Source organism: Ctenocephalides felis, unplaced genomic scaffold, assembly GCF_003426905.1.
Source record: "Ctenocephalides felis isolate EL2017-DRISC unplaced genomic scaffold, ASM342690v1 CF-g0.4_SCAFFOLD_03571, whole genome shotgun sequence".
Lineage (NCBI taxonomy): Eukaryota > Metazoa > Arthropoda > Insecta > Siphonaptera > Pulicidae > Ctenocephalides > Ctenocephalides felis.
This window is the reverse complement of record NW_020539725.1, coordinates 32363286-32388283: the sequence shown is the minus strand read 5'-3', so window position 1 is coordinate 32388283 and position 24998 is coordinate 32363286. Positions and strand designations below refer to the sequence as shown.

At 28.0% G+C, this 24998-nt stretch overlaps 2 protein-coding genes across 6 annotated transcripts; both read right to left on the bottom strand.

Moving 5' to 3' along the window:
* Nucleotides 1–511: 511 nt before the first annotated feature.
* LOC113384993 (GATOR complex protein NPRL2-like) lies at nt 512–22851 on the bottom strand. 5 transcript variants are annotated; one of them, XM_026622785.1, is made up of 8 exons: nt 13325–13580; nt 9870–10105; nt 3733–3889; nt 2533–2743; nt 2190–2422; nt 1981–2113; nt 1574–1743; nt 793–1126 (listed from the first exon to the last, which is right to left on the bottom strand). In XM_026622785.1, exons 1-8 carry the CDS (start codon nt 13325–13327, stop codon nt 980–982), a joined length of 1290 nt encoding a protein of 429 aa, XP_026478570.1. In that variant the 5' UTR covers nt 13328–13580; the 3' UTR covers nt 793–979. The 5 variants fall into 5 exon arrangements, with proteins under 5 accessions (XP_026478574.1, XP_026478570.1, XP_026478573.1 ...); XM_026622788.1 differs by lacking the exon at nt 13325–13580 and adding an exon at nt 22766–22851 and having other exon boundaries at nt 794–1126; XM_026622787.1 differs by having other exon boundaries at nt 795–1126; nt 13365–13580.
* Nucleotides 22805–24995, bottom strand: LOC113384996 (glutathione S-transferase T1-like). Its single transcript, XM_026622792.1, has 5 exons — nt 24867–24995; nt 24017–24165; nt 23844–23931; nt 23264–23373; nt 22805–22946 (listed from the first exon to the last, which is right to left on the bottom strand). The coding sequence occupies exons 2-4, from the start codon at nt 24126–24128 to the stop codon at nt 23325–23327; spliced, it is 249 nt and encodes an 82-aa protein (XP_026478577.1). The 5' UTR covers nt 24129–24165; nt 24867–24995; the 3' UTR covers nt 22805–22946; nt 23264–23324.
* Between the last annotated feature and the right edge of the window lie 3 nt (nt 24996–24998).

The following is a 24998-nucleotide window of genomic DNA, read 5'->3' as shown; positions in this document are numbered from 1 at the left end:
TAAACAATTAATATATTAAGATTAAATTATTATATTATATAAATTTATGTAATATTAAAATATATTTTTATGTATATATCTCTGATGTATATAGACTAGTAGACGTAAAAGAAATAACTTGATTATGTGCAAAATTCATTACATAATTCATTGGTGAATGTGTAGTAAATAAGATGTTATTTAATCAAGTAACAAAAATATATAATTTCATAAACATATTGATTCTACAAGATAATTATTCGCATATTTGAGATTTAATTCAAATTGTGAAAACGGCTCCAATAAACATTTGATGCTTTGTATCTACAAATTATTAAATGAATTTTTAGCTCAGTTTGGTACTTCGAATTTCACATATATTAATATTGCACACTGTAACATTCGCATCTTTGTTATACATGTTATAATATATATATCTACTTTATAAATATAAATTTTCATTCGATGCTAAGAAAAACAATCTAATCATAACACCTTTTATGTAACATCTAAAATCAGATGTGATGTGCGTCTTTACTTTTACTTTACAAGAAAGCTATAATTTTAAAGTATGTACCTATTATATGCATAATACACACCGACTTTGAATATAAAATATAATTAAAGCTCACAACCATATAATATTTATATTAAAATTAATAATAAAAAAGTATTATAAAATTGAACACTTATTCAGCATCCCTGAGTAACAGGATACCTACTTTACACTTCTTATTCCATGACTATGCACAAATATTATAATTATTAATTACAATTTTATAAAAAAAAAATATTGAAAATTAAAAACAAACTATAGATTGTAATCTAAATAGATTTTAAAACAGAATTTTCCAGTCATTTATATAAACTCTGACAATTTTTAATTGCATTAATAATAAGAATTTATATCATGCACATACTTATCTGGCAAAATTAAATTTATAAAACAAACGTGAGATTATAAAAATTCAAATCAAACGGATTCATCATAATTTATTGGTTACCTACAAATAACTAAAGTTTCTTGATCAGCTTCCAATTCTGCTTCAAGTTGACTATTATTTATGCAAGAACGACAGCAAATTTCTTCCATTGTGTAATGACCCGTATAAGTTGGCTTACCTTTAGACTGAATCGTAATGGGATACTGAAATATTGATAATAATGAATCAGTTATGTTTGGGTATAGAATGTTAGAAAAACAAATATAAGTGACAATTTTTCATAATAAGTTCAGAGTAAAAATTGAATATTAGGATAAGCATAAAGCTATTAAATAATATCAGATACTTATTAGTTAAAATCTTTGGATTAAAAATATATATTCTTTTAGTTCACTTTGAATTTCTATAAATTTTCATATGCATATTTAAATTTGGTCATTTATATAACCATGATTATAGATGCATGCAGCCGATTGACTTTCTCTGATATAAGCGATCTTATGGAATTGAAATTCAAGGGTATTTTTAACATCTTTAAATAAAATTATTTATTTATAATATTAAAGACCTAAAGACAATATTTAGCTACCCTAAATGTTTCAAATAAACCAGAAAATTGTAGAAAATTTAAAATCTCTCAAAAAGTGTACCTTGTCGATTTTTCGTATTAAACCTTGCACTACCCCGAATCTGACTAGACTTCTTTCACATATTCTCATGGCATTAGGACTCATTCGAGAGAAAAGATCTCTTAAGGAAACTCCATGACCCATAGCTGCATAAGTTCTATATAGATCTGAAACAGTCGCTGGCTGCCGAGCTAAATAAAATGAGATTATTTTAATCTAAAATTATATTTTAATGCTTTTCCCAATCAATAATTAATAGATTGTGTCGTTTCTTATTTTTCTTTATAATGATCTAAAAGTTCAATATTAAATATGTAATATCTCCTATTAATAATTAATATATCGATAACTTTTTTAGTATTAATTTTTTGTTTGTTTTATAATAATATATTTTATACACAACTTCTAAATGCAAAATTTGATCTTACCAGATTTTGAACAAAACTCTATGCATTTGATTTGGAGTTCTCTATCAGAAGCTAATTTTTGTAATTTTCGAGTTGGTGTGTATACACTGCAATATTGGAATAGAGGTATAATCATCACTACTTTGTAGCATACCTATTAGCAATCAAACATATTTATTACTAGAACAGTAGGATGTAATATCTAATATATTACATTGAGTTAAGCTCACCAAGTTTTGTATACAATCTTTGACTAGATCCGGATGAACTTCTGCTTTGCAAGCAATCTTTAATACATGTGTATAACCATCTATATGAGGTAAAATTTGGTGAGTTGTGAGATCCCATTGTTCTTGGTTGAAAGCTTCTTCTAAACCTGTCAGAACTGGTACATGATGATCCAATACTGGTGCAGGATCCCGCATTTCATCAACCACAGTCAAATGGAGAGATATCGGACCATCTATAAATTATAATTGAATAAAGTTAATAGTTAGAAATAAGATAGTATGCAGACCTAGCATATTAAACAATAATAATTATGATATATTTGTTTCGATTTTTTCCTCCTACCTGTTATAATGCACATGTTTTCAGCATTAATATCTCTTTTCACTTGATCCATAATAGATACAAGCCTCTCATAGTTCGTTTGAACGTGTACACTTTGAATAGTTAGATCTGATTTGAACCTAACACACGGTGATTTAAATTGGACCGATTTGTCATCGCCTTCTCGGGATGAGGGCTGAGATAAGAAACCGAAATCGACTTCACGGGCTAACTGAAAATATAATTCATAAATATAATATAATTATGACAATGATTTCATTAAAAAATATATGAATTTTATATAACAAAGATAATAATCAGGTGCAATAAATAACCGCAATTAAGCAGTTAAGCCTTAATCTTATTCATAATAGAAATGAATAGAAATGAATAATGAGTACAAAAATTGTGTTTTTAATTTTTTTAATTAAAAAAATATTAATTTAGAAATTTGATGAAAGTAAATAAACGAGATGAGGAAACGACATTATTCACTAAATGTAGTGATTACACAAATAATTTTTAATTATTTTGCGATCGGTCAAGGAAGTAGACCATAAACCAGTGGTTTACAACGTTTTCTGCCCCGCGCTCCCCTGCTCTAACAACAAAAATGTAGCGCCCCCCTTAATTTTTTCAACAATTTAATTTTATAAATACTCAACTGATATCATCAGACTACAAATTAATAATATTATGTAAAACATGAATAAAATCTAATTATTTTTTGTTATTACATTATTCTAAATTCGTATTGATATTTATTTTAACTTTTTCAAAAGATTAGAAACTGTAGTAGAAAGAAAGAGCCAATCGTGAATAGCATAGGGCTAAAAATTACCACGTTAAAGGGCGAGATACTTTATTGCATGAATTTTCTATTAGTATAACATCATTTAAATAGTTACTCGTTTTATGATCATATGGGAAAATATGGGCAAAGTAATAAATTGATTTAAAAACACTACCCACAATTGAAAACTCCGGAAATAATATACTTTCATTCACAAGAAATGCATATAAACCCTTATATGCAGCCTTATTCCTCAAAGGTAAAATCAGATCAGATATTTGTATAAAAAGAAAATGCAAGTAGGCCACACGGTTACTGCATGCAATTTTTTTATTACAGTCTTAAATATAAGTAATAATACTTTACGTTTGTCTAATTGTTTTGTTATATTTATTTAGTTTATGTGTTTCCATGCTAAGTATACTAACCAAATACTCCGATAGTTTCTTGAGAAGAGGTTCATAACGAACGGTGTGTGCATCTTCTATAAAAACCAGGCATATATTAAATAAAAATGCATTCCTCATATATTTCTTGTTTTCTATGCGCATAGGATAGCCCAGTATTTTATATCCGTCCAACGTTCTGAAAGTAAAAATTTAAAAAAATGAGTGAAACTGGTTTACCATTTCTCATTTATGACTACAATTAGTTGATACATCTATCATACTACCCAATACTAACGTTTTTGACCGGTCATTAAGTACATAAATGATTTATTAAATTTTTTATGTAATGTACAATTCAACGGAAAGATTTCCCATTTTATTTGATTTTAATAACGGAGGCATTACTTTTAAAGGTAAAAGATACACACTTTTGGCGTAAATCAATATTAGATATTAATAGCTAAACAATTAACGAATTTTAATAACAAATATTTATTACAATTAGTAAAAACAAAAAATATCATACAACCAAAGTATACAATGTACAGCTCTATACCTATACCTCTATATCTAGGTAAATGCCGATGTAATTTTAAGATTAAATTTTTATTCATAATACGAATATTATCTTACATTACATTAAAATTAAAAACTTGTACTAAAATTTGAATAATATTAGATTTTAGTAAATTGTTTATATTTTAATAAACAGTTTTAAAATGAAAAAAAAAAGAATTTATAAATTTACTATAGTAAACTAAGATTCCATCGTCTTTCTTTAAACGCGTTTTACTAGACTCGTTGATAATGAGCTATCATTAGCTTACACTAATTAAAACGCAAGGTAATTATATACTGTATCATTAACACCGCTTTAATCTAAGATCCATTTCATATAATTGAGCAAAAATCAATTAAAGTAATAGATAAATATAGTTATTAATCGTGTTAATTATTACTTACAATTAGTATATAATTATGCATGAAAATTATTAAAAACTATTTCCAAAAAAAAAGATTGACCTAATGAGTATTACTCATGTCCTAATGTCGTATACATTATATATCAATTACCCGAAAAATGGATAAAAATATATTCAAATTTAATATTACTTTATTACATAAAGGTTATTTTATTTCGTTGTTTTCCCCTAAGAATAAAATTATTACAGCAACATATCTTTTTGTTATTATATTAGCAGCAATCAAAACTTAACGAGTCCTATGAGCAATTGTGATTACTTCTTAATGACATGGCTTTATAGATGGCAGACCAATGGTTGCTCTAATTCTATTTTATAAATGTATTATTAGAAATTTTAATAGTGATGACTTATTTTATTGAGTTTAAAGACCATTTTCACTGTGAAACAAATTGCGATCTATATATATTCTAAACTTATGTCTGCTTGGCATCAAGCTGGCCTAAGTATCGAACCTAGAACTTCCGTATAGAACAATAACTTGAAATTTTGATATTGAAATACGTTACAATAAATTTTTAACGTATACAAGTAGAAAACAAAAACTTCAAATGAATTAGAAAGATTGAAATTCATTCAGTGAAAGGAATGTAGCAAGTTCTGGATAAATTTTCTAAAATTATTGACTTTTAATGATGTCGGTTAAAACAATTAACCCGTATAATGCAGATTCCATATGGATAAATGGTAAACAATTGTTTTTAGACACATATACGTATATATACACATTTATAAGAAGTATTGCTTGAATCAGAATTCCAAAACTAAATAACACAAAAATAAACGAAAATAATGAACGACGAAAACAATTTTTTAGTTTCTCATCAAATACTCAATAAACATGGTTTATATCAAAACAATTAACACGTTTTTGAGAATGTTTCTTGAATTTTTAATTCGCTTTCACACATATGGTTTCAAAAGCTAAATGATCATTTAAAAATGAAAAAAGAACATGAATTTATAATTAGATATGTAAATAAGAAAGTGTATATACTCCTCAATATTTATTATAAAAGTTGTAAATCATATATATATATATATATATATATATATATATATATATATATATATACATAGCTGGGCATTAACTCGTTAATCCGTTAATCGTTAATTAACGAAGTTAACATTTTGATTAACGGATTAACTTTTAAGTTAACTTTTAAAAATGTTAACGGACACGTTAACTTCCGTTAAAATGCGAGAAGTCCGTTAATCGTTAATCCAATGCCTACTATTTACCGCACGGCACAGCTTTAGCCAATGCCTTATTAAACGGCATAGAGAAAAGATTTGGACTACTCCTGAATGATGAACAGTGCCAACTTGCCGCGGCATTTCACCCAAAGTTTCGGTTAATGTGGCTGGAAACGTATGACAGCAGTAGAGAGGATGCAGTAAGAAAATGCACGGAAAAAAGGTAGAAGATGCCTTATGGCAAGAAGCAGCGAAAAATTCGAAGGACAGAGATAGTTTAAGTGGCGGAGGGAGCAATGCGAGTAACAACGATGATGACGAGGAGGAAGACTTTTTCAATTCTGTCACTCAGTCTATAGAAAAACCAAAGAGCTACAAACTCTTTAAAGAACTAGCTGTAAGTGGAATTCTGTCTTAAGGCAATCAAGGCATCGTGCCTTAAGGCAAATTGCTGGAACTTCCCGTACCAAAAATTATTATTTTTTTTAAAACGATTAACATTTTTGAAAAAAAATTACTTTGAAAGAATAAGATTTTTGAGAAACTATAAATTGGACAAAAAATAACTTTTTTTTTGAAAAAAAAATTTAAAAAATAAAAGATTTTTTTTAATTTTTTTTTTTTTTTTGAAAAAAAATATTTTTAACTTCCCGTAGGGTAAGTTATTGTAATGGGCCGAAAATCGGAATTGAAAATTTTAACATTTCTCGACGTTTTGAAGGTTTCTGAACGTTTTGGCATACCTCAGAAAAAATGGATGTGTGTGTGTGTGTGTGTGTGTGTGTATGTATGTATGGATACAAATTTCCAGTCACGTTTTAGGGCGCACGGATCAACCGATTTGAATGGTTCAAAAAACATTCGATTCCTATTGATTGGGAAAAGAGCTGATTAGTTTTTGGCAAAGGCAGGTCCAGCCGTTTCGGAGATACGGAGCAAAGAGTGCAGAAAATTAAAATCGAATTTTTGAGAGAACGGAGTATCCGATTTGAATGATCTAAAAAACATTCAATTAGTAATGATTGGGAGAAGTGCTTATTAGTTTTTGGCAAAGGCAAGCGTAGCCATATCGAAGATACGGAGCAAAATATGTAATAAATGGCAGTTTTTGAGAGAACTAAGCGTCCGATTTAAATGATTCAAAGAACTTTTTGCTTATCTTAACAAAATAATTGATTTTGGAAAAAAAAATTTGTTCCAATTTCTTTTTTTTTTTTTTTTAGTTTTTTGTATATCGAAAATATTTCAGATTTTTAATTCTGAGTATAGTTCTAATATACTTTTCAAATAATTTCAACTCTGCAATTCAGTTTATATAATTCTCATAAATATTAGACAATGTTACAATATTTATAATAATCTATTTGAAAACATTCAGTATTCCTGGAACATTTCGTTACGGTACGGGAAGTTCCAGCAATTTGCCTTAAGGCACGATGCCATAATTGCCTCAAGACAGAATTCCACTTACAGCTAGTTTTTCTTTATTTTGACATATTGTGGAAGATCTGAACTTTTTTTCAAAGCAATCGTACTGCTTTAACTGTATAGGGACAAAATATAAAGCGCGTAAGCGCCGCGTCGCTGTCTAACGCATAAGCATTGGTACGGAACCCATAGGAATGTTAACAAAATGTATACTTATTGTTAAAATCTCTATAAAATATCTGATAATTTGATGTGCATATGTCTAATGATCATTTTTGACCGCCAAATGGCCCATTTTTTTACTTTTTTCTCCATATCTCCGAAACCGCTAGACCTACCTTCATGAAAATTTTATCGATTCCTTATCTTGTTCTCTTAAAAACTGAGTTACCGTTTTCGGCACTTTTTGTCCCGTATTTTCGGAACGGCTAGACCTGCCTTCGCCAAAACTAATCAGCACGTCTCCTTATCAATACAAATCGAATGTTTCTTGAATTATTCAAATCGGTTGATCCGTGTTCCCGAAATCGTCGACGAAAATTTGTATCCGCACATACATACACACACGTACATACATACATACATACACACACACACACACACCCATTTTTTCTAAGGTATGCCAAAATGTTCAGGAACCTTTGAAACGTAAAGATATATAAAAATTTTCATTTTCAATTTTTTTGCGATTACTATAACTTGCCCTACGGGAAGTTAATAAGTTTTTTAAGTTCACTAACGCAACGATATAAAAATGTAATTTTACACATATTAACGGATTAACGATTAACGTTAACTTGCGTTAATTCTTCCGAAATGTAACGCTTTAACGTTTAACGAAGTTAACTTTTTTTGTAGCGGATTAACGATTAACGAAGTTAACTATTTGATTAACGGTGCCCAGCTATGTATATATATATATATATATATATATATATAATATGTAAAGATGTAAATTATATATATATATATATATATATATATATGTATATATATATATGTATATATATATATATATATATATATATATATATTTATAATTGTGTATGTATAAACTATAAAAGCATTGTGTTCACGAAGAAAACAAAAGTTAAATGATAAGCGGACATTCACTTTGCATTACATTGTTAAATAGATAAGTATTATAATCACACCAAATATTTTAATCCCTATCCAAACAAGAAATGTACTTTGAAATAATATTTTTATATTCCAGATACTATATAACACATCAAAGACGAATTATTTTTATTTTAGGAATTTTTTTTATTTGTTTTTGTGCATAATTATATTAAATTTGTGTAGTTTTGTCAAATGTATTATTTTTAGCCTAAAAATTGATGAAATTTTATAAAATATACCTAAAATTGTCACCCTCTTTAATTGAAATATCAAAATACGCCTAATCGCCTTCAGAAATTAGTACCAATCATTATAGTTATAATAATACAAATATAATTAATTAATAATATAATTAAAAATTAATTATAATAGTATAATTAAAATGTACGTCTTGTAAAATACTTTGATTTCCCATTTAATTTATAAGCAAAATGATAATATTTATTATACAAATGTACGCAAAAGAAGGTAGGTATTTTTAGGAACGTTTTACTATATATAAGGTTGTCAAATATCTCCCTTCCGCCTTTTTTTATTATAAACCAAGAGCAAAAAAGCGGAAGGGAGATATTTGACAACCTAATATAAGTAATTTCTGAAATCAAAAATCTAGGCATATTTGAACAAATTCCGGAAATCAATTAAGCAAGTTACATTTTTTTTCCAAAAATCAAAGATAATCGATATTTAATAATGTTGTTATTACTTTTTATTTTTTAATTTATATATAATTATATAATTTATACCTTTTATAATAAATTGAGGAGTATATTTTATTCTTATTAAGAAAAAACTGATAAGCATTTAGTGAAATTCATGACTCATTACTAGAATGTACCAGTAATTCACGACTTGTTCCTAATAAAGGTTGAATTGTATTTAAATATAAAAACAAATATTGCAATTTTAATGGCATACGTCTGGTGCTACTATTTTAAGACCACTTCGATTGTATTGTGAAATAATTGTGAATTGTATTTTAATTATTGATTTAATCAATATCATGAATAATTTCTGCCGATTTTTAATGTGTTTTCAACACAACAGGTTATGGGACCCTTATATGTTCTGATTGCTGTTCTAAATAATAAATGAAATTAATGGATGGCTACTAAGCCAAAAATAATATGAATATTACACGTCTGAATAATATATATGTTTAATTTAAAAAAATAATAATTTAATTATTATATGCTTGTCCTTTAATAGATTGTCCATATAAGAATTACGAAATAATCCAAATAGCGTTAAATATTAATTGGAATTCTTATCAGCGTATTTATATTAATCAATATTCGTTATATAAACTAATTACAAAACTATCTCAAAACAACATGATTCCATTCACTCTCGAATATTGTTTACCAACTGACGCCAGAACTGCGCATATAGCAAACTAATTTGCGTAATAAATTAAGATAATAATTTCAAAATAGCATTACTTACACAGTCAATGAGCATTTCTGCAATTGGGCCTTTGGTATCATATAAACACTCACAGAGTCGAAGACTTCTTTTGTTACGTAATTCTCTGGAATCTGGCATGTTATTTTGGGCCCGGCTGTCGGATGAAATTCACACATGAAAATGCTTCTGATGGGTCCTTCAATTTCATCGCTCGGTAGCTCGCTCACATTTTCAGAAGACATAGTAAAACACCTCTCATCACAACACTTCACACACTAATTAGGAAATAAAAAATTAATTTGGACACTTTAAATACTGATTTATTACGTATTAATTCACAACTTTTCAATCTAGTATCATAAACATATAATAATTTATTGTAACATATTATGTTAATTTATTGTTGGATTCCACAAAATCAGATGACCATGTTCTGCCTAAGCTTGGTCAACTACTGGAGTTGTTGAAGTTGACTAAATAGCAAATGATTTACCTTAGACGATTCTGCTAATTTTGTAGCAAACAAAAACTGATCTTGCGTTAATCAAAAAAGGACTTGTTGCAAATTTGTAAATTAACTAGAGTTGTTCGTACAATCAATTCTTATCAATCAAAATCAGTTGTGATAAAATTGAAAAAACACCAACTAAAATTTGAAAGTATAAATTACAATCTGTCTAAATAGAAAGGCATTGAGTAATTAATTTGACAAATAGCATAGAATTTTAAAAGGAAAACCCAGTGATTCACCTTTCATTAATGTACTTAATTATATCATAATTAAATTTTGGTATTAGGATTAAAAAATAGTAACAAAACAAGAAAATAAATGTTTTGATCAGTTAATAATATATTAATTTTGTTACCAATTTTGTCTGTTTGTGCTATATATCCGAAATAGATTTTAGTATCGTTAAATATTATAATTATTTTTTTCATTTCTTATGGATAATAAATATAATCTAACTTATTGTGATCAACGTTTGAAATCGAATATTAGTTTTTCACAACTTGCAAAAGTATTCATAACTTTATTGTAGATATTCATGTAGTTTGAAAGAAGACTTTTGAAGTAAAACTTCTTTAGGCGCGACTAGGGTGTAAATCCGTACAAATGCAACGGAAGTGCGTTACGGCAAATAAGAGTCGAGTGCCAATGATTCGTCATTCGCTCTCGATGATATCATTTCTATATGGGTCGATTGTGATTAGTGGTCGTGTATGTGAATACAGATCTGTCGTTGTATACGTAATGGCATCAGCGTTGTATGCGTACCGATACCAACAAGGAAATCGGCATAGATAAATAAACATTTTAAAGTTACATCGTAGTACTAATCTTGATTTAATGAAAAATGCCTGAATCAGAAGAATATTTTACTCTGTTTCTCGAAGGTTCATTTCTAAATGCTAATTACAATGACAAACCGATCATGTCATATTTGAAGTATGACTTTAATTACATTATTGTTTTTAAATATTATACATGTTTTTAATGCTATTATAAATATATAATTTATAATCTATCATTATATAAATGTGTATAATGATTGACACTAATAAATGTGTGCATCACGAATGCTACCATATTACTAATAAACATTATTCAAAATTGTTACATGATTTTATTTTTACTTAACTTAAAATTGCTACTTTGTACAGTAGCAAATAAGTTTTACTTCAATCGCGTGTGATCCTTACGCGCACTCTTTTTTAATTATTCTTTGTAATATAAAACTATAATTGTTGTTAACTTTTCGAAAAGGAAGTTTATGTTTTACGAAAAAATTAGCTAAAGTTATGTTTTCTCCATCAAAGAAGACCAAATGTGGTAAAAGTATGTGATTGTCCAGCCGCTGCTGGATTGATCTCTAAAATTTAAAAGACATTCAAAGTATCTTGATTAGTACTAGATCAGTTTTTACTTTGTAATTTAAAAAAATCGTCCAAGGTTTAGCCCACAATCTTAAATCGATTTTAAAAATTCAAAAGCTGTTCGAAAGATATTGGTTGGGAATCGCGAATTAGTTAATTAAATGTTGTTTTTTTTAGTTTGAAATAACAAACTAAAGTACTATAGGTATACGTTAAGCAGTTGAATTTTTAAAATTCTTCGCCGCCAAAAATGCCAATCTCAAGTTTTTGAGATAACAGAGCCTCCGATTTGAATGATTCAAAAATTAATTTATTTGTGTCGATGGAAATTAAGAACTGATAATTTTTGGAAAGGCAGGTCTAGTGGTTTCGGAGATTCAATAAAAAAAGTAAAAAAACGCTAATTGGCGGTCAAAGATGATCGATCATTATACATACGAACATCAAATTATCAAAGATTTTAACCCTTTCCACTCGCGAATTCCGGAAAATATATGTATTTTGTCGTCGGAGCGGCGGCATTCAAGTTGAAAGGGTCAATAATAAGAACAATTTTTGTTTACATTTCTATGGATTTCGTACCAACGTTTAGACTTTTAGACAGCGACGAAGCGCTTCGATATTTCGCCTAAAACAAAATTCAATTTTTTTCAAAAATTCCAATATTCCCAAGATCTTTTTTCTAATTTTTTTTTTAAATGAAATTTTTTTGAAAAATAAAATTATCGGTATGGAAAGTACCAGCAATTAGTGCACCACTAGTTAACTTCCCATAGGGCAAGTTATAGTAATCGCAAAAAAATCGAAAACGAAAATTTTTATATATCTTTACGTTTCAGAGGTTTTTGAACATTTTGGCATACCTTAGAAAAAATGGATGTATGTGTGTGTGTGTGCGCGGATACAAATTTTCGTCGACGATTTCGTGAACACGGATGAAGCGATTTGAATAATTCAAAAAACATTCGATTCGTATTGATAAGGAGACGTGCTGATTAGTTTTTGGTGAAGGCAGGCCTAGCCGTTCCCAAGGTATGGGGCAAAAAGTGCCAAAAACGGTAACTCAGTTTTTAAGAGAATGGAGCGTCCGATTTGAATAATTCAAAAAACATTTTACTTGTATTGACAAGATGAAGAATTGATCGGAGATCTAACAAAAAAAAGTAAAAAAAATACCATTAGGCGGTCAAAAATGAACATTAGATATATGCACATCAAATTATCAGATATTTTATAGAGATTTTAATAATAAGTATAAATTTTGTTTACATTCCTATGGGTTCCGTACCAATGTTTACGCGTTCGATATTTCGTCTTTATGCAGTTAAAGCAGTACGATTGGTTTGAAAAAAAGTTCAGAATTTCCAAAATATTTCAAAATACATGATTTAAGATAGAATGATTCAAGATGATTTAATATGGTTCGAAATTTTATTAAAAGTTTCAAATCATTGATCAACGTTTATTGACTATTATTGATTATGTTTAATTACTCGAATTTTGAATTGCGGTACGGGAAGTTCCAGCAATTTGCCTTAAGGCACGATGCCTTAATTGCCTTAAGACAGAATTCCACTTACAGCTAGTTTAAAAAATAAATCAAAATAAACATTTCGAACCATGCACAAATGTATACCGTGTATGCGCGGACGGTCTTACTTCTTCCTCGCAATCCACTATCCGCCGCAATGTGGTTACACTTTGACACTTCTAACACATAACCTCATTCGATTTCACTTTCGCGAAATGCACTTGTCACTGGCACATCAAAAATAACTGATGTATGTAAATAATTATTTTGCTCTCGTGTTCTTATCTCTCCGTGATAAGAACCACAAACAGGCGCGTGACCCTTACGGTCTCCATTCCATTTATACAATCATTTTTCTTTAGTGCCAGTTTGAATTTTATTCGAAGGCACGTGACCGTGAGCGCACGAAGCCGATTGGTGCGACGAGGCAATAACGGCTTTCTGCGCTTCTTAAAGTTTTATGGTATAAACAAGAATTAAAGCAGAGGTGTCGAACTATGTAACTCACTAATTATTACCATCATTTGTTAACATATTTGTGACAATACAATCATAATGTCGTAATGCTTTTTTCAACATGCAGACATGTTGAAAAAAGCCCCTAAAAGGTTTTTAGGGGGAGGGGAGGGTTTGACAAAAAATCACAAAGTATCACGTGGGGGAAGGAGGGGTATAGTAAGATATCACGTGTATTTATTTTTTAACTAGTTGTTTAAAAACAAATTCAAACATTTAAAAAAAAATTTAAAAAATAGTTTTATTACGTAACTAAAAATACACGTGATGTTTTGTTGGGGAGGGGGGTAATTTTGAATATCAAGTTTTATCACCAAGGGAAGGGAGGGGGGTTCCAAAAATCCTTAAAAACTCGCCCACGTGATTAATGGACGCCCCTATTCATTTTCAATATTCTGAGACATTTTTTTCATTTTTGTTTGTTTGTTAATGAGCATAATTTCTTTATAATAATTTATATAAATATATAAATATATATATATATATATATATATATATATATTTATTTATATATGTAAACTTAATATGCTGTATCTCACTATTTTTTTCCAACGATTTAAAAGATTAAAATATTGCTAATTGTAAGCTTATCACTTGCCATCAATAAAGACCCTGAAGGGGTCTCCATTAATCAATTTTTAAGCATTTTTGGACCCCTTGTCTCCCCTGCTGATTCGTGATGATATTTATAATTAACCCCCGTCGACCAAAAATGTAAGAAATTGTAATAGGAAGTTAAAAAAAAACAGTATATTTTTGGTGCGTGAAAAAAATCGTAAAATTTTTTTTCAAAGTCAGGTAAAAAATATGATATTTTACTAGAACCCCCTCCCTCACGTGATTTTTCGAGATTTGTTAAATATAGTAAAATAAAGTAAAGCTTCTCTCACGCTTTTGAGACTCACGTGATCAATAGTAGGAGTGAATTTTAACTTAATAATATTCCATTACTATTCAGAAATTATATATAATAAATTTCATCACATACAGAAAAGGCAACTGTTTGGGTTGCCATCTATAAAAAAGTCATTACGTTTAAGAAGATAGCACAATAGCTCATAAAACTCGTTAAAAGTTCTGATGGCTGTTAAAAAAATAAATTTAAAAAACTGCAAATAAACGCTTTTCAAAATTATTTTATAATGTTTATACAAGAAATATTTTTTTCATAATTTAGATATTTCTGTCTTCAGTTCATTTGCCCCCCGCATTTGATACTCTATTATTACAGTATAATAAACTATAAAGTAGTCAGCTGTTCAGAATGGAGTTTCTCAAACGCTCGAAATTTTATTTAATAAGCACGTGCAATCAATTTAACCTTAATTTACATATCATAGTAAAAAAGTTAGTAATGTTCACGAAAGTTTAATATTTATTATTTCTTAAAAAAATAAGTCTTCTGTTTTTTGCATTCTTATTTACAGAGTATAATTAGTCATGTGACAACAAAATCGGAAACAAATATAATGGATAAAAAAGTAGTCAAACGTACATTACAAATATGAAAGACATTTACGGATTAAATTGCATTAGTCTAAAAGTTATTTATTTAAATATTATAGATTTCTTAAATGTGCATATTTACTTTAAAAATTTCCAAAACTAATTTATGACGTATATTTTTCGTTGGTGTAAATCGATTTTGTAAATATTTTTTTTGATTTAGAATCTTTTCATCATAAAATAATGTTCACGCCTCTCAAAAAGTCAACTGTTATCTCTCCGGGGAGGAAAATCAGATCAACATTACGGACGATTTATCTTTTAAATCTGCTCAACAACTCAGTTTAAAGTAAACTTGATTTGTGGATTATCTATTAATTTATAAATTCAACAATTTCTTTAACAAAGTATATAAAAAAAATTATTTGCGTTTAATAAATGTTTAATAAATGTTGATTAATTATACATTCTATATTAAAGCCATTAAATGAATATTTAAATTAAATGTGTTTACATTACTTGAAAAGGTACCCTAAAATAATAAAAAAATTATTGCATCATTCTAATAATAAAAACATGCAAATGAGAGATTTTAAAATGCTCTTGAATCTTTACATACAAATGCGCTTTATGACAAATATTTAAATGTATGTGCTATATTACTAACATTATATATAATATAAGAATATTTATTATTTATTCTGTATCTACTCAAGATAATATAATAATGCTGGTTTATAAAGTTATCGATTTCTTGAGTCTATCTTTATATCGTCTAACGCAATGTGATACGACTTTATTATCTCATAAATTATATCAAATATTTACACAGAATCTAATGAAATTCTATTATCAAACGACGATGTTATCTAATCAAAACAAAATATATTTTGATGGATTAGATAATGTTTTTTTTATTTCGCTTTAATAAGGTTTATGTAAATAACAGCAAAAAATTGATATGATAATGAAATTGATATTAAAACTACTATTAAATTATATTTTGAAAATGGTCTTTCGTAGTGCAGAGGTAAGAGCCTCGACCATGAGGTTTCGAGTTCAATTTCCGCACTACGTGATATCAAGCACTAGTGATATCCGTTTTCACTTGAAAATATTGACTCAAATATTTTTCCGAGTGAAAATAGCCTTTCTGGGCATTGCTGCTATGTATCAGATCACACTGTACAAGGAGTATGTAAAGTAAAAACTTTAAAGAGAAAGGTCAACTATTGGGCTTCCTTCTAATAAAAAAAAAGCTGGAAAGTAAAAAATACTTCAAAACAGCTCAAAGAACACTGAAAATATAGTTTTTTTTTGAACACTGAAAATATAACAATATTTCATATTAATATGGAATAGAATATAAATAGCACTGAAATATTAAGAGTTTCAAAAAGTGTACTAATTGTTAAATTTTACAGAACCAATTGATAAAATAATCATAATATATTCTATCAGAAATGAAGAGTAAATATAACATTTTTAAATCTTTCAATATTATTAGTTATTTATGGAAGATCGAATATTTTAAACTAGTAATTTGAATCAATTGTTTCAGCCATGGGAGACAATGAATTTGTTACGACTTAATTGAGCTGAATATTTTGGCATCCTCGACACAAGCAAATCATGCATATGGGCACGCATGCAAACACACACACACACACACACACACATATATATATATATATATATATATATATATATATACGAGGTCTGTTCAAAAAGTACCCGGAATTTTCGTTTTTTCAAAAAAATATTTATTTATTCGTCTACATTAATGTGGTCCCCTTCAAAGTAGTCCCCCCCAGATATAATACACTTATGCCAGCGTTTTTTCCAATTTTCGAAGCACCCTTGATATTCACTTTTTGATATGTCCTTGAGCACTCTCAGCGATTTTCTTCAATCGAGGAAAACCGCCGTCCTTTCATGGGTCTCTTCAACTTTGGGAATAGGAAAAAGTCACACGGAGCCATATCTGGTGAATATGGAGGTTGGGGCATGACTACGGTATTGTTTTTGGCCAAAAAATTACGAACAAGCAACGACGAGTGAGGAATTTTGGAATGAATTTTGCTGCCACTCGTTTCATGCCCAAAACATTTGAAAAAATGTTATGACATGAGCCAATTGATATGCCAACTTCATCAGCAACTTCTCTAATTGTGATTCGGCGATCATTCATAACCATTTTTTCCACTTCTTTCACATTTTCATCGTTTGTTGACGTGCTGGGTCGACTGGAGCGTTCGTCATCTTCAACGTCTTCGCGGCCATCTTGGAAACGCTTATACCACTCGTAAACACTTGTTTTTTTCATAGCAGACTCACCATAGGCTTTTTGTAACATTTCACACACTTTGTTACACTTTATTTCATTTTTTACGCAAAATTTAATACAAATTCTTTGACTTTTCAATTCTTCCATTGTAAAAATCGCCGAGCTCAGTAAACACGTCGAACCTTAGCGACTACCACAGACAAAGTAAACAGTGAATATAGCTGAAAATTTCATCATACTTTAGGGGCATGTATACCAACACAATAAAAAAAAATTTTTGACAATCAGACACTCCAGACCCGCGAAATTTAAAAATTCCGGGTACTTTTTGAACACACCTCGTATATATATATAATATACATGGAAAATCCTGATTTGATTAAATTAATGACGTCGTCGCTTTTATGACTTTAGATCCTTCGATGAGAGGAAGCTTTGGCTATTAAGTTTTGTCATAAAAGGAGATATGCTTGCTAAGTGTTCCGACAAACAATTTTTGTCACATTAAATTGTGTATGAAAAATCAGGCTTATATACAAAAACAGACTAAACATGTATATTATATATATATATATATATATATATATATATATATATATATTGCTAGGTGCTTGTGTGTGTGTGTTTCCAGGTACATGCATGTTAAAATTCGGCTGTTGAATAACTTCTTGTTTTAATTCAATATGGGTTAAGAGAAAACAGTTATTCAACGGTCCAAACGGGTCATAAACACATAAATTTGATAACTTTTTCCTATCTCTCATATGTCGTTATTCCCCGGTTTGTATAAATTAATTTTGTCTTTTTATTGGACTTCATCAACATGATGCAGTCTCGGCATCAAAATTTTGAAAATTTGTTCTCACTGCTTCGAATTATCAGAATACGTATAATCTGATTTCTATGAATTTTTATCATAAGCTAGTTAGTTTTTATCAATTAAAACTTAATGCGCAATATAATTAAGCGCATTTTCAAATATAAACCTTAATATATAACAACTCCTTCGTAGGAATTAGTAGAATTAGTGAGAAAATCGGTTTAATTATATTCTCTGAAAATAAAATAAAATATAGGCGACGATGGTTAATTTGTGTAAATTTATAATAAACTATATTCGTAACGTGTTTCAATTGGCTGTGTGAAACTCTGAGCGGTAATTTTATGATCCTTTAGCGTAATTCGACTTTTAAATAAAATAACGGTAGCAGAGCTTTAGAGCTAATTGATTGAGCTAATAGTATCCATCTTGTAATGTTCTAAAAGATAAGTAAATATTCTGAACCTGCTAACATTATTATTAAACTCTTGAAACCTGTAAGTCGGTTACAATTATCAAACTAGTTGTATTCTAAGCGTCAAAAGTAATAAAATTATTTAAACCGGGCGAACTCGCATATCATGAAAACGTACTTTCATACTATTCCATATCAACATACAATATTTTTTATGGTATCATAAAAAATATTCATAACTGACTTTATGTACCAATATACTGACACTATATCAATACTTTGTGTTTTATCAAATCTGTTTCACATCGAAAACCATATAGGTATAATCAATACTAGCATCATCATCATTCACAATTACATGCCAGAAAAATTATCCTTCAAGACTGTCTTAAGTAGTGATTTATAGTTTATTAAATGTTTAATTTTATTAGTTTTTATTAAATGTTTAATTTTTATTAGTTTTTATTTATTGTTTTATATTTGTAGTTTATATATATTAAGTGTTATGTATATATACAAATCTATATATGAATTCTTAATACCCAAATTTTCTCATATTATCTTTAGTTTATAATTTGTACACTTTAGAATGTAATTATATTGTATTATTGCCTTGGGCGTTAAATAAAGAAATAAATAAATAAATAAATAAATAAATAAATTGTTTCCTGAGATTTATGCCTTACTTCCTGACACTTGACCGTTAAAAAGCTATTTCTAATTTATTACTTTTAAACAAGTAAACAGTAACGTAGATAAAATGCATCTTTCGCATTTTAAGCTGCGATCCCTTTTTTTTAAGAACAGCCACAACTCATGCAGAGCCTTGTTTTTTATGTTTCATGATTTTAAACTTTTGATGTAACCTTTTTATAAAAATACACCAACGATTTTCAAAATGTTTATCTAATACTTTGAACAGTAATTTCACTTTCATTATAGATATATTTGTATAGATAATATTTCATTGAGAATTCATTCATTGCAGCACAAAATCGTCATTTTCACTTGAGAATATATTAGTGGTCTATAATCTCCAGTGGAAAATTGATACCATACTATTTGATATCGAGGTGGCCGAGGTTGGGATCGAACTCGGAACTAGTTAATGCTAGTCCACGTTTTTAAACATACACCACGACAGGATTTTATAAACATACATACATGTCCAGTTTTAGTGAATTATTATTTCCGCCGTTAATTCAAATGTGCGAAACATATCATTGTTAATATAATGAAAAAATGTTGTCGCATTGTTCTTATTACCTTATCATATTTCTAAATTTTCACATATCAACAGAGCAATATAATTATAAAAGCATATTTATAAAACCATTGTTTCCATATAGACGGCAACACAACGGTGATACGAAAACAAAAGTTGTTTGTTTATTTTCGTCGGATCCGCGTATTGTTTTGTTCATTAATGAACCTTGGCCTCCGATGTAATTTATAACACGGTTCCTCAAAATAGAATTTACACATATTAAGCTCTTGTGGCAAAATTTCAATTGCATGTGATACAAATCTGAAAAAAATGTAAAATTAACTAGTGGTGAATGGCATCGTGCATTAAGGCAAATTGCTCAAACTACCCCTTCCGCAATTAAAAAATTTTAAAAGCTCAGAAAAGAACAATTAGTTTTTTTAGAATTTTGAACATTTTTGAAAATCTTGCAAACATTTGAAAAATTTCAATATTAAAAAAATGCCTTTTTGAAAATGCTGATAATTTGTGAAAACTTTATATAAAATACTGCAGTTTATTTTTTCAAATTAACTGAATGATTACTTAATAAGTGAGAGACTTATCCTTAACCTTTATTTTATATTTTATTTCGCATCACATCTTTATTCAAACAATGATCTCAAATAATCGTTTGAAGAATGCTATTTCATTTTGCGCAGTCTCAATTGTTCAATCCATAAATTGATTGCGTCAAATTTATACAGAAATTTTATATCGCCATGTGTTTATTACACATCGCAGATGCATGCTTCATGACATTGTTTATTATATATAACCAGATTTTGTACTCATGTTGCGTATTTCGATTAATTTGTTGAAAGATAGTACGCAAAATTGATTGCGAATTCAAAGAGAAAATTGGTTCCAATAAAGTTTGGAGTCAAGTTGTCATATATATATAATTAAAATCTCATTATAATACATTATGTATATTCGAAAAATGTATATGACTTAACAATATCAATTAATGCCTGTGAGCAAATTCTAAAATGTACTCAGATATACATATATATGTGAGCAAAAATACAAATCATAGTTCGTGAAATATCATATCAGATCAGATATCTGATCTGATATGATATTTCACGAACTATGATTTGTATTTTTGCTTGAAGCTATAAATTTTAGAGTTTTGTCATCTATAAAACCACATTAAAAATCATCACAAGCTTATAGGATTGCTGTCAACACTATAAAAAATCAAATATTTGATGTAAATCAGAATTGTGTAAACGTAGGCTTGCAGATGCAGTGAAACCGGTTGTTATTAGCTACTATTTACATTGCGAGCAAATGCATATTCCTAGAGTATTTGCATTTATGCAACTAAATTAAAATCACATTATAGGAATATTCATTTTAATAATAATTTCACGTTAAATTTTGATTACTGAGTTACTTTTTTCAATGTAAAAGATAATTCATGCAAATTACAATATATGCAAACTTTCAACAAACAAATCAAAACATATTAGACATGCAAATTAATTTACTAATTCCAATTTTAGTCGATTATAAATTATCATGTCTAAGTATATATCACGCGTAAATACATATTGTATGCTCGCAATATGAGGCTAAGAAATACAAGTGTGGTCTGATACTCCTTTTGCTTATAAATAGTTTTAATAAAGCCTTCTAATTTTAATCTAAACGCTACAGTAACGGGAACATAAACAAATTTATAAATACTAAAATATTTTTAGAACTAAAACTTTGGACATATCTTAAATATTTTTTTAAAAATAATTTTAATAATTTCTTTTTGATTGTATTCTAAAAATGTGATAAAACTAGGGCAAAAGATGAGTAATCTGATATTTATTATTCGAGCGCGTAAATTCTATCGAAAAAAATTCTAGGATTATCCGGTATTATATTTCACATTTCTTGACCAAATATTCTTTAAATAAAATGAGCATAAAAGTATAATAAAGATAACTTTGCATGTGTTACATATATAAATATTATTTTGCTAAAAGCAAGTAATCAAAAGCAAATATAATTTTTTTGCCAAAAACTGCTCAGAGGATGAGAATATCTTGCAAAAAACAGATTGCGTTAGATTGCACTTAGTTAGTAGTTATGACAAAAAAAATCTTATAATTCATGTAATGTATATTACTTCTTGAAATAATTAAATATTATAAAGTCATGATATGTAGAGCATGTTTTTTTGAATTCTTGGAACGTAACCCCTCATTTTAACTAATTCTTTGCCCGGATATAACACGAATTCGCATAACACGCTACTTTTTTGGAACGTAACTACGGTGTTTTATGGGGGTTACCTGCATGTGAAGGAATTTTCATCGCAAGAAGAATCTCAACACATTAACCAAATTTAAATGCGAACATTATATTCAATTATATTGTTATGCTTCAAACAATTTGCCACATTATTAAGTGTTTAAGCTTTGATTGTTAAACTTTTACTGTAATGAGTCAAATCATGTATCCGAAATATATAAAATACCAATTTAAAATTAATTTAATCAAAAATAATTTATTGTACAATTATAGAGAAAATTGTTGTACAAAATCAATTATTTTTCTGTTGTTCATAAAATTGTTGAACAAATCTATGGGCTTTATCGTAATGCGGGTTAAGATCATTGCGCACCCTTTCCATCCATTGTTTGAATATGGGATGCATTTCGGATGGATCAAGCCCTGCTATTTCTACAATAAAAATCATCGTAGTAGTAAAAGCATCCGAATAACATATCATGAACGCATTTATTGAAATATGAAAATTATTTAAATTGATTTGATAATAATTTTTTAAAAACTTACTCGGTTGTTCGGCCTCACATGCGCCTAATACATCAGCAATTGATATTTGGTCTCCAGCCATGTATGTCCTGTCTTTCAGCCAAAGATTTTCAAACGATTCCAAAGCGTCGTGCATCCTTTGCTCACTTTTTTTAATTTCTTCGGGACTTGCAAATTTACCTGTTTTTAGCGGCGTCAAAAACTGTTAATAATAAAATTTTTACAAATAATTAAACAGCCCAAAAAAAATAATTTACAATATTTATTATAATAATAGAGCGAGAAAAGCATAAATATTACTTTACTGAACCGACTTAAGTGGTCCTCAATTAAACTTCTATACTTATATAATAATATTGTTATTTTCTACAAGTATGCTTACTCAAAAATAATAAATATATTGTATTTATGTTAACTTCCACAATATTTAACTACAGTGATAATATGAAACACATATGTATATTATAAATATACATACAAATATAAATATAAACATAGTAAAAAGTCATTTAACTATACCTTTGTTATAAAATACATCCCGCAAGGTAATCTTAATCCGATATGCTGCCATTCCAAAAATTCATCTACCAAAGCTTGTTTTTGTGCCTCTTGAGGATACCAGTGTTCTTCTATTGGATATGCTTTTGATAAATAACGTAATATTGCAACACTGTATAATATATCAAACTATTAAAAACAATATTTGTTACATTGAATAATATATAGTATATTTAGTAAAAATTATAGACTGCTCAATGTTGCTTTCTGTAGAAAATTTATAAATGCAATTTAATAAATTAAATCATAGTTTACAAAGCAATCTACACAAAAGCATTCTATATTATTATTGCAACTAGATCCTTATTCAAATTTCAAAAAATTTGAAAAATACTTAAATCTATAAACTTCTTTTTGTCATGAATTATAAGTTGAATCAGTAAAATGTTTTTGTTTCAAATTTTCTTCAAAATTCAGTTTCTATGTTTATTTTATTTTTCTTTATTGACAATATTTTCATATCTCAGTCAGGCAGGGGTGTATTAATTACTTTCTTAAATTTAATTATAAAACATAAGTTATTTTCCATATTAATTCTCACCTCTCAGCAAGTTTGAAGCCCTTATCATCAATGCATGGTAGTTTTTGAAACCGATTTATTTTTGCAAATTCAGGTGCTAAATTCTTACCTAAAAACATATATAATGTATTTCACAAATTAAATTTTTAATAAAATTATAAATATAGTTATTTAAATTCTTAAATGTAACTCACCTTCGCCCAGTGATACTATGCAAGGTTCAAATTGAATTTTTGCTGCTTTCAAGAATATAAAGAGCGCTCTTGAAGGTGGAGACATTAAATCAAAATATAATTTCAGAGACATATTGGTACAAAACAATATTTAGACTTCTTTTAAATATCTGTAGATTATTAAAAAAAATTATAAAGAAGAGTAAAACTTATTGCTACATAAATACAAAATACAGTAGAACCTTGATTATCGGACCTCAGTTATAGGGATTCGCATACAATTAGATATTTTGCACGATTTATGCTGGAGTTTAGTATACGAGTGTGTATGTAATATAATCCAAAAAAATGTATGTGTACTTATATAAGGAAATGTTAATTTCTTATTAAACATTGATTTTTGTTGATATCTATGTATGTATTTGTAATTTTTGATAAATACACATCATTATTCTTCATACATTGGATTATCAGTATGCCTATCGACAAGGATTAGTTCGGGTAATCGAGGTTTTACTGTAAGTAAATATTCTTATAATAAATTTTAGATTAAATAAATATTAAAATATATTTTAGGAAAATAATTCAATAATGGTAAAAGACATTTAAAACGCATATCTTAATTATCATAGATATATAATTACACATTTGTCAAATAATTAAACTTATATCTAATATATTTAAAAGAAATATTACTTTTTATTAAGGACTTCTAAACAGAAAACAGTAACCATAAAACACAGTAACTGACAATAACAGTCAAAACACATTAACAATTTAAATCAAATACACTCGACGTTAAATTTCCAAAAATAAACCTCTAAATAAGTTAATCATTAAAATATTGAGTATATTAGTTATTTTAAAATACCTGAATATTTTTTTGGATAATTATACTGTGAGTGGTTGTTCTACAAATAATACATTTGACATTTATTTTAGGTTAAATTTGTTGTCAACAAAAGCAATTGCAATTCCAGGGTTTTCAAAACTTTTCTATTGG

Bases quoted from the DNA above. Each gene is read 5' to 3' on its own strand.
- LOC113384993 (XM_026622785.1), bottom strand. The intron at 3,890-9,869 runs GTAAGTAATGCT...TTTTACTTTCAG, and splicing joins CAGAAATGCTCATTGACTGT to AACGTTGGACGGATATAAAA. The intron at 1,127-1,573 runs GTACACTTTTTG...TCAATATTTCAG, and splicing joins TAATACGAAAAATCGACAAG to TATCCCATTACGATTCAGTC.
- LOC113384996 (XM_026622792.1), bottom strand. From the start codon at position 24,128: ATGTCTCTGAAATTATATTTTGATTTAATGTCTCCACCTTCAAGAGCG. The intron at 23,932-24,016 runs GTGAGTTACATT...ATATGTTTTTAG, and splicing joins CATAGTATCACTGGGCGAAG to GTAAGAATTTAGCACCTGAA. The intron at 23,374-23,843 runs GTGAGAATTAAT...CATATCCAATAG, and splicing joins GGCTTCAAACTTGCTGAGAG to AAGAACACTGGTATCCTCAA.